At 35.9% G+C, this 20862-nt stretch overlaps 1 protein-coding gene across 7 annotated transcripts in view; it reads left to right on the forward strand.

Annotated features, from left to right (window-relative positions):
• ATF6 (activating transcription factor 6) overlaps positions 1 to 20862 on the forward strand; it is a 235502-nt gene that overhangs the window by 37801 nt on the left and 176839 nt on the right. For all 7 annotated transcript variants that reach the window (XM_057727666.1, XM_057727667.1, XM_057727673.1 and 4 more), the window contains 2 exons: positions 14957 to 15142; positions 16405 to 16496. In XM_057727666.1, the coding sequence (XP_057583649.1) occupies positions 14957 to 15142; positions 16405 to 16496 (278 nt within the window). The remainder of the gene's footprint in view (positions 1 to 14956; positions 15143 to 16404; positions 16497 to 20862) is intronic.

Below are 20862 nucleotides of genomic sequence, written 5' to 3' on the forward strand. Positions count from 1 at the left end.
TTCAGTCAACATTGAAGAACTGAGGGATGTGTGGGATGAGAAAGTGTATAGAACTAACAAATATTAGCTTTTTTAAAAGCATTATTTATTGACTAGCATTCTTATTACTTTTCAAAATTTAGAGTTGACAGTAATATACAAGAAAGATTCAAATGTTGTATGCCTGATTCAGGAGACCTAAAGACGATTAGAATAAATTTTCTAGTCAACCTGCATTGAGGCTTTTGTGCTTATTTTTCCTTGGCTAGCACATCAGAAAGTGAGCCAAGCCTTTTCAGCGTGAGTTTTCTGGTAGAGGTTTTGAATTAATGTTTATTTCAAGTAAAGAAACATCAGTCTGTCCTATCAGCTGGCCAAGCCACTCAGGAACCCAGAGTAAATCTGTTCCAGAAGGAGCTGCAGAAAACTTTGATCTGCTCGTATATATAGTCTCCTGTGACCTCAATAGCGCATGTGTTTGTTAGACTCAAGTCCTGTTAAGTTAGGATAAATTTGAGTTAGTATAAATTCTTGATTCAAAATGGCCAAAATGAAAAATTTTTCATCAAGTGTTTTTTGTATTTTTAAACCAAAAGTCTGGTGGGAAAGTTGTAATTCAGCACCAAAAAAAGAAAGAAAGAAAGAAAGAAAGTGTATCAGTCTTTTGTGGCTTTGTATTGCTGACATGGCTTCTTTTTTTCTACCTTTTTTGTTCTTTCGTTTGGCTGGTTTCACCCTCTAGAGGCCTGCTGCTGCCATAAAGTAGCGTTTTTAGCATACCATATTCTGCAAACTACATTAAGTGCCACATTCTCTGTTATGAAACAGTTTGCCTGGTTCAAATTATAATCTCACTCTTCCTGCCTTTTGCTGGTAAATCTGTTCTGTTTAACTCTTGGAAACGTCACCTAAGTTTTCAAGAAATATGGTTGGTTTTTGGCTCTGATCCTGATGGAAAAAATGAACATGGTCTCTCATTTTAGTGTAGGCATTCTCTTAAGCAGTTTCTAGTAAATGATAATCTTGGAACTACAGAGATAGCTTCATGGGAGTGCATGCTTATCTTTCTTTAAAGTGCTGTTGAATGTTGCCAAACATCCTACCAAGGACTTGGAAACAGCAGTCTGTTTCAATCTGCATATAGTACGTCTACATACCCATTATGATTCCTTAAAGTTCATGAGACATTACGGCCCTGGTTTTAAGGCTGTGGGGCTACATTGTTTTAGTTATTGGGACAACAGAGCAGGAAAAAAACAGTGGTGAAATTCTATTCTACATGTCCCACAGTGGGTCAAGGTGGAGCTAACATCCTTAATAGAAATCAGTTGGTGGGAACAATGGAAAGAAAATGATCAGGATCTAGGTCAGAACTTGAAATATCATCAGACGGGAGGCTGTAGAGGGGTACAGGCTGTGCTGACAGAAGGCTCAGGTCTTCTCAGCCCGTCTACTCCATTGAGCAGCTTCCGAACCTTTATTACTTTGGACCCTCTGTCTAATTCTTTACTTATTGACGTCGACCCCTCCCATTCCCAGCCCCTACCCTTTGGGAGTCCCTGCCCTGGGTCACTAGAGCCGTCATGAGAAGGTAGGTGCTGGGGGGATCCCTTTCCATTGGCCTTCAGATATTAGACTGATGTGAAGGGGGTTCCCCTGGCATACATACCAAATTGAAAGTTTGTGTTTCTTTCTTTCCTATGGAGACAGTGTTATACAGTTAATTTCAAGATTTCAGGTATTGTTAGTATTGTCAGCACAGAGGTGAAGTGGTTCTGGCCCAGATGGTTGCTGTGCACACAGTGTTCCTAGTAAGTGGTGGAGGAATGCTGCACTTGGGAATTGACTACCGTTACAGCAAGCAGTAAGCAAACTTCCTCATTGTCCAGAGGGAGTTGTTACCTCATCTTCAAAATTTCTCCCCTGAGAAATGGCATGGCTGAAGAGCATTCAGGGCTTTGTATTTTTGTACCCAGGAGGGTCTGTATTAGCGCGACTCACAGGGGACCCCATGAAGGGGTATCTTCCAAGAAAAATATGAATCTAAAATAATCTGTTAACAATGTGAAGCAGTGCAGAGAAATTTCTAGAAAAGATGAGAGAACTTGTGTTCTAAATCGGGGGAAAAAAAAGTGTAACTTCTACTAACATTTAAACTGCTTATTTTATCTGTAACACCCAAGAATAGATACTCTGTTAGGTCAAAGTGTGAGCTAAATATCCTTAAATTGTGTGGCTACCTTAGATCTAAGAAGATAAATAATGAATAGATACTTTTTAGCAACTAAATTTTTTAACAGCAAAAACACTGAGATCATCATATTTCTTTAGGCTATAAAGTAGAAGAATTCCATCAGAACAAATTCAACAGGAAGATTTGGAAGTCTGAAAAGATATCCAGATTCTAGTAAAGAAATTACTCCTGTGCTGACTACTTTTTGGCTTTGATGCTACCAGGGGCTCTGCAAATAGAAGAAAAACATGCTCTGTTAAAATATTTGCAGTTCCTCTTTAGATGGAGATTTGGGCTTCTAAAAATTTATCTTTGGCAAGTAATCGCATTTGTGGTTATAGTAGCTTTGGAATGAGAAATGAACAGAAGGTTGTTTTTTTTTCCCTTGATGTGTTGCATTAGGCTAGATTTGTGTCATGGCAACTTTAACATTCTTTATTCTGTATTTTTTAGTTTAGTATCTTGATAAGGTTAATAAATAATTATTTTTAGAGGGATGCTGATTTATATCTTAATGAATAATTAAATACTCTCTTTTCCCTGATTTCCCTCCCTGTAACCTGCCCCTGGAGACTCATTCTTAGGGAGATAGTCCTCCCATGCCCTAAATGCTTTCTAGCCATTTTGTTACCCTGCTCAGAAGCAGCCATTGTTGCTAGCTTTTTGTGCATTCTTCCTGAAACAGTTCTTTAATATATATTTGTCTTTTTACCTATTTTATGGAAATGGTAACATACTATAAGCACTGTCCTGTACCTCGCTTTTCTCAATATATCTTAGAGATTTTTCCACATCAGGACATAAGAAGTTTTTTTATGCTTTTAACAGCTGCATGGTAGTCTTATTTCATAGGGGTGCCATAATCATTTAAGAGTTTTGCAGGTTTTTCCTTTCTAAACATTCCTCCATTGAATAACTTGGTATTTACTTCATTTTATTCATGTGCAAGTATATCTGTAGGAGAAATTCCTAGAATTGGAATTCAGGAGTCAGAAAGTAGGTACTTTTTTACCTTAAGGGCAGTTGTAATTTGTTCTTCCACTTTCAGTGTATGAGAGTGACAGTCACAGGGTGTCTTAATGGAGCCCATAGATAGGCTTCCATAAACAAGTTCCCTTCTCTTCACCTCACTGTTCCTTGCGTAATTGTAATACTTTGTGTACATGTATGTTTGTTTGGAAAGAGAGTCCATAGCTTCCTAATCGCCTTTTAAAGTGAATGAAAGTCCTGATTTACTTGTTTGCTGTTTGTTTTTTTTTTAATAGTTTGATTGAGCAATTTCACATGCCATAGACTTTACCCTTTTAAAATGTGCTACTTAGTGGTTGCTTAGCATATTCCCAGAGTTGTGCTGCTGTCACTGCTCTCTAATTCCGGAATATTTCATCACCCTGAAAAGAAACTCCATTTGCATTTGCAGTCATTCCTCATCCCCCATCCTGCCCAACCCCTGGCAACTACTTACTAATCTGCTCTCTGTATGGAGTTCCCTATTCTGGACATAGCATAGCAATGGAATTATACACAGTGTAGCTTTTGTGTATGACTTTTTTCACTTAGGATAATATTTTTCAAGGTATATTCATGTTGTGATATGTCAATACTCCTTTTTATGGCCAAATAATATTCCGTTGTTTAGATGTACCACATTTGGATTATCCATTTATCAGTTGATGGATATTTGGGTAATCTCCACTTTTTGGCTGTTATGAATAATACAGCTTTGAAAATTCATGTATAAGTTTTCGTAGTCTTTTAAAAACATTTTTTAGTATATAAAGAGTGTTTAAAAATCAGAAAAGTGCAAGTTAACCCAACGATCAAAAGGATGAAATAAGTAAATAGATAATTTGCAAAGGAGAATGACAGATCATTTCAAAGAAAGTAGCAATGGCTATGTAGTCTTGAAGGTGTATATGCTCTAGAACATTACTGCTTTACTAATATGTGAAAGAATATTAATTGTTAGCAGAAGAGGACTTTTGACTGCTTAAAGGTGGTTAACAAATGATATTCAAGTATTAAAAACCTGGTATGGTTAAAATTTTCTGTGGCTCTTACCACCCCCAACCCCCCGCCACCCAACCCAATTATGAGTTCTAAAGGAAAGTATCTTTTTTCCTTTCCTATAACTGGTTAGTGTTATGTTGGTACTGCAGCTGTGTGTGTGTGTGTGTGTGTGTGTGTACATGTGTATTAGACCTTGTATATGGTAATAACTTCAAATTTTAAAAAGTTGCAAAACCAAAAATAGTGCAGAGAACATCCATGTGCCTTTACACAGATTCACCTATTTTAACATTTTACTACATTTGCTTTATTAGTTAATCTATCTGCTTATCTATCTATCCATCTACGTAAATACATACACAGTTTTTTTTCCTGAACTGTTTTACAGTAAGTTACATACCTCATAATCCTTTACCCCAAAATATTGCGGTGTGTATTTCCTCAGAATAGGGATAATATGTTACATACCCACAGTACAGTTATCACCTTCATAAATTTATGTTTGTAAAATACTTTATTCAACTGTCAGTATTACAGTTTTATCAGCTGAGTTTTCCCCTCCAATACAGGGTCCAGTCTAGGGTCAAATACTGTATTTAGATGTCATGTCCCTTTAGCTTCTTTTAATCTGGGACATTTCCGCAGCCTTTGTCTTTTTGACACTTTTGAGAAATTCAGCTCTTTTCAAGTATGGTTTTGATAAGTATGTCACATTTATTTTCATAGTCCTGTTTGATTCTCACAAAATCCTTGTAAAGTGGGCTTTATTCCCATTTTACCATTGAATGAATCAGCTGGTTAAATATTTCAGCCAAGGCCATATTACTTAGATGGCTAATATTGATAAAGTGGTATGTGCCAGATACTTTTCTAAGTGCATGAAACCTCCTAATGGCCTTTTGAGGTGAATGAAAGTCCTGATAAACATGGAATAAAGAGCAGATCGAGGAATCTCAGGAGGAGTGTGAATTAGATTGTTATTCTTAGGCCTTGTTTTTCTCATTTTGTAGGAATTAAATGAGATTTCCAGGTTTTGTCTGTTTTTGTTTTTGTTTTACTCTGATATTTAAAATTTAAAATCTGTAAAAATAGGAGCTGGAATGAGGACAGATAGATTCAATATTACTTTAGTTGCACAGCTTATCAGAGCAGCTGTGAGGCACAGTGTTGATGGAATGAAGAATTTTTGCCTCCTAACCTAGTTTATTCATAGCTGCAGGATGTTTCTTTTAACTGAAACTTGTGTGTATGGTACATTACAGTTTACAGAGAACCTTCATATCCATTATTCATTTGATCCTCACCTCAGTCATGTGAACTGCAATAATAGAGTTAGGATTCAAGCCTAGGCCTTCCCTCAGTCCAGTGCTGTTGTCATTACTCTTTGCTCCATTACTGGGCCTTTACTTTCAAGGCAGCTCTGACGCAGTGCAAACTTCAAATTACCTGTGTCTTGAAATTTCCTGCTCCCTTTTCTCTCCCTCTACAAATGTATTCTCTTAATTAAAAAAAAATTCAAGCAGATGGATTTGTCTTGAAAGACAAAGTATAAAGATTGACCTTATTTGAACAATCTGGTATCAAATAAAACAGCAAAGTTAATATCATCCATATTGTATCATACAGTAGTCATTATTGTGCTACATGCTAGTTAAGCACACTTTTTTTTTTTTAAAGCTCTTTATTGGAATATAATTGCTTTACATTCTTGTAACACGTTTAACATCAGTGCTAGAACCATTTTGCTTTTGGATTGGATGAGACCTTCAGAGGATTAAAGTGGTGGCTTTAAACTTTTTGTCCACAATCCACAGTAAGAAATGTATTTTACTTCTCTCTCGACATACACAGTCTAGTGAAACAAGACATAAACTCTTACTACATATAGAACATTCTGTTTTATTATAATAGCCTGTGCTTTTCTGTCAGTTTTTTTTAAGGCTGTTGTGATGCACTAAATTTATCCACTAAATACTACCTGATCCTGGGTTATAATATTTTAAAAAACACTATTGTGGTCTAACTCCCTCTTTTATTTCTTTTTAATTTTTAATTTATATTGAAGTATAGTTGATTTACAATGTTGAGTTAGTTTTAGGTGTACAGCAAAGTGATTCAGTTATACATATACATATATCTATTCTTTTTCAAATTATTTTCCCATTTAAGGTTATTACAGAGCATTGAGTAGAGTTCCCTGTGCTATACAGTAGGTCCTTACTGATTATCTTATATAAAACTTATTTTATATGTAGTAGTGTATGTGTGTTAATTCCAAACTCTTAATTTATCCCTCCCCCCAGACTTTCCCCTTTGGTGACCGTAAGTTTGTTTTCTAAGTCTGTGAGCATTTCTGTTTTGTAAATAAGTTCATTTGTATCATTTTTTAAGATTCCATGTATAAGTGATATCATATGATATTTGTCTTTCTCTGTCTTACTTTACTTAGTGTAATAATCTCTAGGTCCATCCATGTTGCTGCAAATGGCATTATTTCATTCTGTTTTATGGCTGAGTAATATTCCATTGTATATATGTACCTCATCTTCTTTATCCATTCATCTGTTGACGGACATTTAGGTTGCTTCCATGTCTTGGCTATTGTAAATAGTGCTGCAGTGAACACTGGTGTGCATGTATCTTTTTGAATTATGGTTTTCTCCAGATATATGCCCAGGAGTGGGATTGCAGGATCATATGGTAGCTCTATTTTTAATTTTTTAGAGTACCTCCATGCTGTTCTCCATAGTGACTGTACCAGTTTACAGTCCCACCAACAGTGTAGGAGGGTTCCCTTTTTTCCACACCCTCTCCAGCATTTATTGTTCGTAGATTTTTTTGATGATGGCCATTCTGCCTGGTGTGAAGTGATACCTCATTGTAGTTTTGATTTGCATTTCTCTAATAATTAATAATTAGTGATGTTGAGCATCTTTTCATGTGCTTTTTAGCCATCTGTATGTCTTCTTTGGAGAAATGTCTATTTAGATCTGTCCATTTTTTGATTGGGTTGTGTGTTTTTTTTCATATTGAGTTGCATGAGCTGTTGGTATATTTTGGAAATTAAGCCCTTGTCAGTCACTTTGTTTGCAAATATTTTCTCCCATACTGTGGGTTGTCTTTTCATTTTGGTTATGGTTTCCTTTGCTGTGCAGAAGCTTTTAAGTTTAATTAGGTCCCATTTGTTTATTTTTGTTTTTATATTCATTACTCTAGGAGGTGGATCGAAAAAGATATTGCTGCAATTTATGTCAAACAGTGTTCTGCCTATGTTTTCCTCTATGAGTTTTATAGTATCCAGTCTTACATTTAGGTCTTTAATCCACTTTGATTTTATTTTTGTGTATCGTTTAGAAAATGTTCTAATTTCATTCTTTTACATGTAGTTGTCCAGTTTTCCCACTTATTGAAGAGACTGTCTTTTCTCCATTGTATAGTCTTGGCTCCTTTGTCATAGATTAATTGGCCATAGTTGCGTGGGTTTTTTTCTGGGCTTTCTATCCTGTTCCATTGATTGATATTTCTGTTTTTATGCCAGTACCATACTGTTTTGGTGACTAGCTTTGTAGTATAGTGTGAAATCAGGGAGCCTAATTCCTCCAGCTCTGTTTTTCTTTCTCAAGATCCCTTTGGCTATTCACGGTCTTTTGTGTTTCCATATAAATTTAAAATTTTTTGTTCTAGTTCTGTGAAAAATGCCATTGGTAACTTGGTAGAGGTTGCACTAAATCTGTAGATTGCTTTGGGTAGTATAGTCATTTTGACAATATTGTTTCTTTCAATCCAGGAACATGGTATATCTTTGCATCTATTTGTGCCATCTTTGATTTCTTTCATCAGTAATTTATAGTTTTTCTGAGTACAGGTCTTTTGCCTCCTTAAGTAGCTTTATTCCAAGGTATTTAATTCTTTTTGATTCTATGGTAAATGGGATTGTTTCCTTAATTTTTCTTTTTGATCTTTCGTTGTTAGTGTGTAGAAATGCAACAGATTTCTGTGTATCAATTGTGTATCCTGCAACTTTACCAAATTCATTGATGAGTTCTAGTGGTTTTCTGGTGGCATCCTTAGGATTCTCTATGTATAATATCATGTCATCTGCAAACAGTGGCAGTTTTACTTCTTCTCTTCCAATTTGGATTCCTTTTATTTCTTTTTCTTCTCTGACTGCCGTGGCTAGGACTTCCAAAACTATGTTGAATAAAAGTGTCAAGAGTGGACATCCTTGTCTTGTTCCTGATCTTAGAGGGAATGCTTTCAGTTTTTCACCATTGAGAATGGTGTTTGCTGTGGGTTTGTTGTATATGGCCTTTATTATGTTTGTTGATGTAGGTTCCCTCTACGCCCACTTTCTGGAGAGTGTTATTTTTTTTTTTCAAAGATTTTTTTTGATGTGAACCATTTTTAAAGTCTTTATTGAATTTGTTACAACATTGCTTCTGTTTTATGTTTTGATTTTTTGGCCTCAAGGCATGTGAGATCTTAACTCCCCTACCAGGGATGGAACCTGCACCCCCTGCATTGGAAGGCAAAGTCTTAACCACTGGACTGCCAGAGAGGTCCCCTGGAGAGTTTTTATCATATATGGGTATTGAATTTTGTCAGAAGCTTTTTCTGAGTCTATTGAGATGATCATATGGTTTCTATTCTTCAATTTGTTAATGTGGTGTATCACACGGATTGATTTGCAGATATTGAAAAATCCCTGCATCCCTGCAATAAATCCCACTTGATCATGGTGTTTGAGGATTTTAATGTATTGTGGATTTGGTTTGTTAGTATTTTGTTGAGGATTTTTACCTCTATGTTCTTCAGTGCTATTGGCCTGTAATTTTCTTTTTTTCTTATGTCTTTGTCTGGTTTTGGTATCAGGGTGATGGTGGCTTCATAGAATGAGTTTGGGAGTGTTCCTTCCTCTGTAATTTTTCGGAATACTTTCAGAAGGATAGCTGTTAACTCTTCTCTAAATGTTTGATAGAATTCGCCTGTGATGCCATCTGGTCCTGGACTTTTGTTTGTTGGGAGTTTTTAAATCACAGTTTCAATTTTAGTACTTGTGATTGGTCTGTTCATATTTTCTATTTCTTCCTGGTTCAGTCTTGGGAGATTGTACCTTCTAAGAATTTGTCCATTTCTTCTAGGTTGTCATATAGTTGCTTGTAGTAGTCTCTTACAATCCTTTGTATTTCTGTGGTGTCCATTGTAATTTCTCTTTTTTCATTTCTAATTTTATTGATTTGAGTTCTCTCCCTTTTTTTTCTTGATGAATCTGACTAAAGGCTTATCAATTTTGTTTATCTTTTCAGAGAACCAGCTTTTAGTTTCATTGATCGTTCCTATTATTTTCTTCGTCTCTATTTCATTTATATCTGTTTTGATCTTTGTGATTTCTTTCCTTCTACTAACTTTGGGTTTTGTGTATTCTTTCTGTAGCTGCTTTCAGTGTAAGGTTAGGTTATTTGAGATTTTTCTTGTTTCCTGAGGTACAATTGTATTGCTATAAACTTCCCTCTTAGAACTGTTTTTCCTGCCTCTCATAGGGTTGATTAGTTGTGTTTTAGCTTTCTTTCGTCTCTAGGTATTTTTAAAATTTCCTGTTTGATTTCTTAAGTGATCTGTTTGTTGTTTAGTAGTATATTGTTTAGCCTCCACATATTTGTGTTTCTTTACAGTTGTTCCCTTGTTGTTGATTTCTAATCTCATAGTGTTGTGGTTGGAAAACATGCTTGATATGATTTCAGTTTTCTTAAATTTACTGAGGCTTGCTTTGTGGCCCAGCATGTGATCTGTCCTGGAGAATGTTCCATGTGCACTTGAGAAGAATGTGTATTCTGCTGCTTTTGGATGGAATACTCTATAAATATCAGTTAGGTTCATATGGTCTAATGTGTCATTTAAAGCTTGTGTTTCTTTATTGATTTTCTGTCTGGATGATATGTCCATTGATGTAAGTGAGGTGTGAAAGTCCCTCACTTTGTCCCCCATTTTGTTTTTGGATTGAATGAGACCTATAGAGGATTAAAGTGGTGGCTTTAAACTTTTTGTCCACAATCCACATTAAGAAGTGTATTTTACATCTCTCTTGGCATACACAGTCTAATGGAACAAGAGATAAGCTGTTACTAACGTCCTCTTTTTATTAATGTTTAAATCGACCCTGAGAGAAGAAATGATTTTTCTAAGATCTTCCAGTTAATTTATTGTAGTGCTGGGACAAGAATTAAGCACTCTTGACTTCCAGTGTTGTCATTTAATGACTAAATTACTATTACTCTTATATACCTATACCGAGTACTTCTAGGGACATATGAAGCAGAAGAGTCATTAATTGAAGGCACGGGAAACTGCTCTGAGGATCTTTGAAGATCTTGTGCACAGGACTGATATTCCTCCATTCTTCGGGAGACTCTGCCTGCAGTGTGGCCTTCCTTAAGAGCATCTGGTGGATACTCCTGTCTGCCTCTCTACCAGTTGTTCTTTCTCTTCATTCAGAAGATGAGATTGGATAGGGCATCTTGGACCTACAATCTAGCAGAGCTTTTGTCATCCTTTTTCACTCTGGAAATTATACTACATGACACAAGGCATTCTTCATTCAGAAAAAAAAAGAGAGAGAGAAAGAAAAACTGCAGGGTGAAAATTATTTTCTTGACTCTGCCGATTAAATGGCTCCTGTTACCAGTAATGAAGCATCTTTATTTAATTTTTGATGAGTAGGAACTGGTTATACCACAACCCCCCACCCCCCACACACACACAACTTAGTGGAGAGTAAAATAAAATTTTGGCTTTCTGTCATGAGATTTGAGAAATGTAGGTGTAGTATAAGTAAAAATTTTCTGTTTTTCTGCTTTAAATAATTTTATGAGAAAAAAAGGAGTGTACTTAAGATTCTTAAGAGAAATCAAATTAAAATATTTAATTTATTTGAATATTTAAAAGGTTGCATTACATTTTGAGGTTGCCATAAATTAAATTTGCCAGTGATTTTAGCTGTACATATTTTTTAGGATGTATTTATATTTACTATGATATGCAATAATATATTACATAAACTAAAAGAAGTATGTAAAAAAATTTACTCCTTTGGCTTTTAAATCAATTTCAAATAGACAAAAGTTTATTTCTTTTTTATTTAATTGAAAAAAATTTTTGATATGATGAAGAGGTTAATCAGTGACAGTTTCTGCTTTATATATCAGTTTAGAGGGAAAGATTCAGCAAAATGAGAATTAGAACTGATAGATGTGCAGTAAGCCAGGGATTCATTCACCTGTAGGCTACCAGTATTTGATTTGGCTTGAGATTATGTGTGATGTTGGAATGTATTTCTTAGCAGTAAAATATTTTATTTTAATCTTTAATTTATAGCCATTCAGGACTTCGAAGCTCATTTCTTAGCAACATCACAGAAGGAAGGGTCTAAACAATCTATTTTATTTGTAAGAAGAACCTATCTTATAGTGTTTATCAGTTAGTAACTTAAAATTAAAAATCATAATGGAAAGAGACTTAGAATTTTGACTCTTAAATTGATCCAGCCTTCAGAAAGTACTTGGCCATTTGTGAAAGTTCTTTTATGAGATTCTTTCTTACACTCAAATAAATGTTTGTTTAATAATGAAACACCATATTTTATAGTGCAGTGACACTAAAGGGAGGGAGAATATTTTGCAGCTGTGGAGTCTTTCCTTTTTTCTTTTTCCAAGGCACAATGCTTGGTGGAAGAGTTATCTGAAGGCACGATGATCAGAAGCAGGGACTGGCTAGCTGTTCACTCATTTCAGTCATGCTGAATCATCTCATACCCCATAAAGGAGATGTATCAATTGATTAATGGGCCATAGTATGGATTTTATGTTTGCAGACTGCTAATAGAGGAGGGTAAGCTTCCATGCAAGCAGTTCTGTAAGCCTTCAGTTTCAACCAGGCACATAGTTAAAGTAACCACACAGCTCACTGAGTTTAGAGTTCCATACTGTGATGTGAGACTTCCTGTTTGGTATTTAAAAGCAGTGTGGAGCTGTTACGTAAGTAGCACTAGGCTTGGAACAACTGTCCTAAGTTCTAGCCTTGGCTCTTCTACTCTCTGAAAGTATCGAATGATGAGGCTTATTTTAAAGAATTTCAAAAACTATAAAAATTTCAACAAAAGGAGGTTAATTAAATGTATTATGGAACATCAAGATAATTGAAATACTATACTGCCATTCTCATGGCATGTCAAAGATGGTCATGATACATTGTATGCGCAAAAATCAGTTTACAAAACAGTAATTACAGTGTGATCCTTTTTTTTCTTATAAAATATCATCCCCCTTTAAAAAACCAAGCAATATGTGTGTGTAATCTGAAAATTATATTTTTTTGCCTAGAAAATACAGAATAAATTATCATTTATTCAGGTAGCTGAAGATAGCTTGCTGAGATGTAAAGTTGAAACTCTGTGTTTGGTGATTCCTGTGTATTTTATATATTTTTACTGTATTTATTGGTAATATTGAGTATTTACCACATTTTCAGAACAATTGTATCTTTTTCTATGGGAAGAAAATGTTTGGCCACAGGTGGTTTTCATTTTTTGAGTATGAGGCATGTGCATTGACAGCCTTTGAAACTTTATGCTGTATAATATGCAGGTGCTTTTACTGTTTATAGAAATCCCTAATCCTTGTTTGAAATTTATTAAATGGTGTGCCATCTGTAAGCCTCCCCAAATTCTATACATTAATTAGACTTTAAAGTAAGGTTACCTTTTATCTCACTTTTGGTATAAACTCTTCCATCTGGGAACCTTCTCTTTTATGTTTGTTCAGAGTTCTGTGTACTTAAGCACTCTAGTATTAAGTGTTAATTATGGACACTGGCATTCTAAAGTAACAGTGAAGATCACTAAGAGTAACAGTAGATTGAAAAAAGTGGCATTGTCTGGAGAATAGTTTGAAATTGACGAATAATCAGTCCATCATGGTTTTGCCAGTGCTCTCTGCTGTGTGTGTGTGTGTGTTTGTGTGTGTGTGTGTGTGTGTGTTTAGCATTACTGAAGAGTGGGATAGTTATTCCACAGGGAAGTTTCTGAAATTTTGTAGACGGTTATGTAAGTCAGCATTCTCATGAAGTTTCAGTTAAAAAAGAAAAAAAAAAAAGGAAAAAATACCTCTTGACATCTCATGTACTGTTTCTTTTCCTTGTGGATTCTGATTGTTTTGTTGGCTTTGGTATACCTCTGTTTCTAGCAAAGGTAGTATGGGGTGGGAATTGTATTTTTATTTCGAAAGAAATAAGTATTAAATGATTTAATTGTATTTACTCATGTCAGTAAGAGCTATTAAACAGCCACAGTAGAACGTTTTTTTTTTTTTAAGTCCTTTACAAAGCAGAGAAGTCAGTAATTCAGTCATCTGTATACTTACAGTAATAAATGTAATATTATTTGGTGCTTTTTATGGACTTAATTTTGCTACTTCACCATCTCTCCAAAATAAATTAGACTAATACTAAAACAGATTCCACACCTTAGTTTAGAAAATATGACAAAAATAATTTTGCTCAGTAAGTTTTCATTATGGTAGATATTGTGGTTTTGGCTTGCAAGGTATAGAATCTAGGTGGAGAGAGAGAGTCAACATTTTTTAAACAGTCGAGACCATTAAAGTGTTCAGGTATACCTTCCAAATTATAAGGGCATCAGAAATTCAGACAATATAAAAACTCTGAGTGGCTTATCATAATTAGAGTTTGAACGGTCCTTAGAATTAGCTTAGTGGAGGAGACAGCATTCCAAATTAGAAAAAGCAGTATGAATAAAGGTACGAATTAGATGTGTATGAAGATCATGCAGTAGCCTTAAATGATAAGATTGGAAGGTGTGATGTAAATAGTTGGGTTAGAGAAGTAGGGGGTGGTCACACTGTGGAAGATCTTGAAAACAAAGGTGGATAGTTAGAATGCATGGCTAGCTTGCCTTTGCAATGGAGTAGCAAGATAAAATTTTTTTAGGGGAAGGAAGTTATCTCAGAAATGGTAGACAGAGGGAGCCTGAAGCCAATTAAAGTAGTTACGAGGCTATTGTAGTAGTTTATGGATGAGTTCATGAGTGCTTGTATTAGGGGAATGGCAATGGAAATAGAAAGGAATGACTGAGACACACTTTCACTGGTCATTAGCATATCCCCCATAAATGTTTAAATGGGAGGTTGAGAAAAGGAGTAAATTTAGGGAATGAAAGAAAAATAGGTTACTGGTCACATCTTCCTTTATATCCTGAGAGATACTTACCGCTGATATAAAATGAATAGATTTTAAAAAATAGGTGGAGGGAGATAGAGTTCGGTTTGCACATAGTGAATTTGAAGTGATGGTAACTCTACAAGTAGAAGTGGCCTTATAAGGAATTGGATATATGGTTCTGAAAAATAGTCAATTAATTCAGGGCCTGCAATATAGATTAAAGGTGTATATATGTATACATGCATATATATATATAGTGTTTCTAAAAGGAAAATTGGAAGATCAATAAATAAACCTTAGAAAACACCAGAAGAAATCATTTCACAGGTTTTAGAAGGCCTTATTTAATCATTTGATTTTGATTTACTTAGAGTAATATGTTTTAAAACAACCAGTAATCTATGTTTTGAACAATTTGTTTAAAGATAATTGTAATAATTAGTATATTCTTACCTGATCTTATTCTAAAATCCAAATATTTTGATTCACTGTAACTTTTCCTAGATTGCTGTGCTAAGGAGACAGCAACGTATGATAAAAAATCGAGAGTCAGCTTGTCAGTCCCGCAAGAAGAAGAAGGAATACATGCTAGGGTTAGAGGCAAGGTTAAAGGCTGCCCTTTTGGAGAATGAGAAGCTGAAGAAAGAGAACGGATCACTGAAGCGGCAGCTGGATGAAGTTGTATCAGAGGTGAGTGCTGGTGGTGATAGAGCCAAAATAATGGGTTAAAGTATTCTTTTCTTTTGATAAATCAATTGGAAATTTTACATTTTATATTAAATTGTGTAAAATAATAGTACTAGGAAAAGGCGGACACAATAAACCCCAAAACATTTGTAGTAAGGATAAAGTATTGGAAAAGGGAGCTTCTGAATTGTACCTCCCAAACTGTATATAGAAGTTGTCTCCTTTTCTTGGGTTTCTCTTCACTTATTACCATAGTACTCTTTTTTTTTTTTTTTTTTGACTAAATGAATCACATTGAGGCTCCTAAATAGTCAACGTCTTCCCTTTAAGAAAACAGTACAAAATAAAAAAATTTTAATGTTTTCTTGGTCCACCTGACAACTATTATGTTTTATATTTTGTTTCCATACTAGTCCCAACAAAGTTAATCTCCTCCTCAATTCTGTTCATGAAATCTGCTGTTTTCAGGATCTCCTTCTGCAGTGCTGTCCTGAACCAAATAGAAGCCTCTGCCTACTGAGTGGGGCTTCTTACATTGCTCTTTCTATCTTGCTTTGAGAGTATGGGAATATTCCATCATGTTACTGAAAACAGTGATTTAAGAGGGAGACAAACCACAGAAGTATGTTAGGATTCTTTGGTTTGTTTGTTTGTTTTTGTTTTTGTTTTAATTCATTGGCAGTATTCAGTCTTCGTTGCTGCTTGTGGGCTTTCTCTAGTTGTGGGGAGCAGGAACTACTCTTTGTTGCGGTGCGCAGGCTTCTCATTGCAGTAGCTTCTCTTGCTGTGGAGCACAGGCTCTAGGCGTGCAGGCTCAGTAGTTGTGGCTTGTAGGCTCTAGAGCGCAGGCTTAATAGTTGTGGTGCACAGGCATAGTTGCTCCATGGCATGTGGATCTTCCCAGAGCAGGGATCAAACCCATGTCCCCTGCATTGGCAGGTGGATTGTCAACTACTGTGCCGCTAGGAAAGTCCCAGGATTCTTTGAAGGTCCATAAAAATATAAAAATTGTTGAATTCTTTCCTTTTGGGTGAAGAAGCCTCTGCATCAGGGGGGCTGCTGTGTTTCTTCTCTCCTATTGCTGTCCTTTTCTGTCTCTCCAGAAGGCTTTGCTCTTTGAAAAGTAATGTTTCCTCACATTTGCATTTTGGTTTTTTGTTTAAGCATTCACATAACTGGTAAAGAGGAGAGTTGTTATCTTACATGTTGCTTTTTGTGAGATTGATGTGTAGTTTAATTGTATTTAATATGGTCCTTTTCTTTAGAACCAGAGGCTTAAAGTTCCTAGTCCGAAGCGAAGAGCTATCTGTGTGATGATAGTTTTGGCATTTGTGGTACTGAATTATGGACCCATGAGGTAAGTGTATAGATATTAGTTTTGGATGCTAATGCTAAAAATTTAAATTCTTGTTATTTATTATTCTAGCTCTAGTCATAAGCTGGGGAAAACCGGATGTGTTTTGTTCTTCTCAGAGACAAGAAGGGAAGAGAAAGATTGGTTCCTCCTCCTTGTTCTTCACCTAGGTCCGGTAGAAAGTTAATGTTCTTTAATGATGGAAGCCTTAGGTTATTCAACAGGTCACTGATGAAGCAAAATAATGAACTGGTTAAGATCATGGGCATTGAAATTAGACTGCCTGAGTTCAAATCCTATCTCCTCCACTTAGTAACTTTGTTGTCTTAGGCAAGTTACTTTATCTCTCTATGCCTCAGTTACTTACCTCTAAAATGTGTTTATAATAATAATATTTCGTACCTCAATACTGTGATACTTGAATATCAGTGATTATAAGGCACTTAGATGGCTTCCTCCCTAGCTATAAAATGAGTAGGTAGAGCAGTAATTCTCAATTTCTTGTCTAGTAGGTTTGGAATGGGAATCAGTATAAATATTTTAAGCATCTAGCTGAATTTGGTTCAGGTTTTCACCTAAATCACAATTAAGAAATGCTGCTTTTGTGTTGGAGTCATAGAATACTAGAATTCAGAGCGATCTTAGAAATCATCTTTTTCAGACTCCCACTAACCATGGCACACTCAACACATCAACAAAATCAGCATCCTAAATACTGGGTAGTCAAAGAGTACTTTGACAGGGGCCATGCCTTTAAAGATCTCATGATCCAGCTGGGAGGAGAGATGTATAAAAGGATGACTACAGGATAATGTGATGAATGTCATAATATCAGTATGAACAAAGTACTAAAAGAATATAAATGAAAATATGGATTCCTTGAGGAGAAGGTTCATGTCATATTCATGGATGTTCAAAGCATTTTTTTGTTGAATGACAGAATAAGGGAAATCCCATAGAGGAAGCTCAATCTTAAAGTGTGATGACCGTTTGCCAGGTGGAAAGTATGGGAAAGGCATGCCAAGCAGAGGGAGCAGCATGATAAAAGGCACAATTACGAAATGGCCTGACATTTTCAGGGAAAAAGTGAAAAATTCAGTGCATTTTATATATGTGGGAGTGTGTATGAGGAAATATGGCTAGCAGTATAAGTGGGGGCCAGATAATAAAAGGCCTAGTACACTACTGTATACAGTGTTACGATACATCAAGCATCCCTAGGTTTTTAGGCAGAGGGTAACAGTCAGTTTTGTATCTTAGGAAGATGACTTTGAGGGTGGTATTGAGGATGGATTGGATGGAGGAGAGATTATGGGCAGAGACAGCATTAGGAGGCTGTTGATGTATTTAAAGTAATAGTTGAGAGTCTGAACTTAGACTATGGTGATGGAAAGGGTGGACTATCCCAGGGTAGATCTCTGAGAGAGACTCTGTGGAATTTTTTTTTTAAGAACTTTTATTGAGATACAATTGACATACAATAAGCTGCATATATTTAAAGTGTACAATTTGATATATTTTTTCTTATTAGTAATGCATATATGGCAGTCCCATCTCCCAATTCATCTCCCCTCTGCCCCCCCCACCCCCGCTTTCCCCACTTGGTGTCCATGTTTCTTTCTCTACATCTGTGTCTCTATTTCTGCCTTGCAAACTGGTTGATCTGTACCATTTTTCTATATTCCGCATATATGTGTTAACGTATGATATTTGTTTTTCTCTTTCTGACTCACTTCACTCTGTATGACAGTCTCTAGGTCCATCCATGTCTCTATAAATGTCCCAATTTCGTTCCTTTTTACAGCTGAGTAATATTCCATTGTATATATGTACCACATCTTCTTTGTCCATTCGTCAGTTGATGGACATTTAGATTGCTTCCATGTCCTGGCTATTGTCAATAGTGCTGCAGCGAACACTGGGGTGCATGTGTCTTTTTGAATTATGGTGTTCTCTGGGTATATGCCTAGCAGTGGGATTGCTGGGTCATATGGCAACTCTATTTTTAGTTTTTCAAGGAAGCTCCATAACTGTTCTCCATAGTGGCTGTATCAGTTTACATTCCCACCAACAGTGCAAGAGGGTTCCCTTTTCTCCACACCCTCTCCATCATTTACTGTTTGTAGATTTTCTGATGGTGCCCATTCTAACTGGTGTGAGGTGATACTTCATTGTAGTTTTGATTTGCATTTCTCTAATAATTAGTGATGCTGAGCAGCTTTTCATGTGCTTCTTGGCCATTTGTATGTCTTCTTTGAAAAAATGCCTAATTAGGTCTTCTGCCCCTTTTTTGATTGGGTTGTTTGGTTTTTTTGGTATTGAGCTGCATGAACTGTTTATATATTTTGGAGATTGTCTTTTGATTTGTTTGAAAATATTTTCTCCCACTCTGATGGTTGTCTTTTCATCATGTTTATCATTTCCTTTGCTGTGCAGAAGCTTTTAAGTTTCATTAGGTCTCACTTATTTATTTTTGTTTTTATTTCCATTACTCTAGGAGGTGGGTCAAAAAAGATCTTGTGATTTATGTCAAAGAGTGTTATTCCTATGTTTCCTCTAGGAGTTTTATAGTGTCTGGCCTTACATTTAGGTCTTTAATCCATTTTGAGTTTATTTTTGTGTATGCTGTTAGGGAGTGTTCCAATTTCATTCTTTTAGATGTAGCTGTCCAGTTTTCCCAGCACCACTTATTGAAGAGGCTGTCTTTTCTCCATTGTATATCCTTGCCTCCTTTGTCATAGATTAGTTGACCATAGTTTATCTCTGGGCTCTCTATCCTGTTCCATTGATCTATATTTCTGTTTTTGTGCCAGTACCACATTGTCTTGATTACTGTAGCTTTGTAGTATAGTCTGAAGTCAAGAAGTGTGATTCCTTCAGCTCCATTTTTTCTCCTCAAGATTGCTTTGGCTACTCTGGGTCTTTTGTGTCTCTATACAAATTTTAGGATTTCTTGTTCTAGTTCTGTAAAAAATGCCATTGGTAATTTGATAGAGATTGTATTGAATCTGTAGATTGCTTTGGGTAGTACAGTCATTTTCACAATGTTGATTCTTCCAACCCAAGAACATAGTATATCTCTCCATCTGTTTGTGTCATCTTTGATTTCTTTCCTTCTTTCTTTCTTTCTTTCTTTCTTTCTTTCTTTCTTTCTTTCTTTCTTTCTTTCTTTCTTTCTTTATTATTTTTATTTTATTGGCTTTGTTGGGTCTTTTTTGCTGTGTGCGGGCTTTCTTTAATTGCGGTGAGTGGGGGCTACTCTTCCTTGCGCTGCGCGGGCTCCTCATTGCCGTGGCATCTCTTGTTGCGGAGCACGGGCTCTAGGCATGTGGGCTTCAGTAGTTGCAGCACATAGGATCAATAGTTGTGGCTCGTGGGCTCTAAAGCTCAGGCTCAGTAGTTGTGGCGTACAGGCTTAGTTGTTCCGTAACATGTGGGATCTTCCTGGAGCAGGGATCGAACCCGTGTCCCCCGCATTGGCAGGCGGATTCTTACCCACTGCGCCACCTAGGAAGCCCTCGTCTTTGATTTCTTTCATTAGTGTCTTACAGTTTTCTGAGTACAGGTCTTTTACCTCCTTAGTTAGGTTGATTTCCTAGGTATTTTATTCTTTTTGTTGCAATGGTGAATGGGATTGTTTCCTTCATTTCCCTTTCTGATCTTTCATTGTTAGTGTATAGAAATGCAAGAGATTTCTGTGTGTTAATTTTGTATCCTACAACTTTGCCAAATTCATTGATTAGTTCAGGTAATTTTCTGGTGGCATCTTTAGGATTTTCTATGTATAATATCACATCATCTGCAAACAGTGACAGTTTTACTTTTTCTTTTCCAATTTGGATTCCTTTTATTTCTTTTTCTTCTCTGATTGCTGTGGCAAGGACTTCCAAAACCGTGTTGAATACTAGTGGCAAGAGTGGACATCCTTGTCTTGTTCCTGATCTTAGAGGGAATGCTTTCAGTTTTTCACCATTGAAAATGATGTTTATTGTGGGTTGGTCATATATGGCCTTTATTATGTTGAGGTAGGTTCCCTCTATGCCCACCTTCTGAAGAGTTTTTATCAAAAATGGGTGTTGAATTTTGTCAAAAGCTTTTTCTGCATCTATTGAGATGATCATGTGGTTTTTATCCTTCAGTTTGTTAATATGATGTATCACATTGATTGATTTGTGTATATTGAAGAATCCTTGCATCCCAGGGATAAACCCCACTTGATCATGGTGTATTATGATCTTTTTCATGTGTTGTTGGATTCTGTTAGCTAGTATTTTGTTGAGGATTTTTGCATCTAAATTCATCAGTGACTTTGGTCTGTAATTTTAGTTTTTTGTAGTATCTTTGTCTGGTTTTGGTATCAGAGTGATGG

The sequence above is a fragment of the Hippopotamus amphibius genome, chromosome 3 (genome assembly GCF_030028045.1).
Source record: "Hippopotamus amphibius kiboko isolate mHipAmp2 chromosome 3, mHipAmp2.hap2, whole genome shotgun sequence".
NCBI classification, from domain to species: Eukaryota; Metazoa; Chordata; class Mammalia; order Artiodactyla; family Hippopotamidae; genus Hippopotamus; species Hippopotamus amphibius.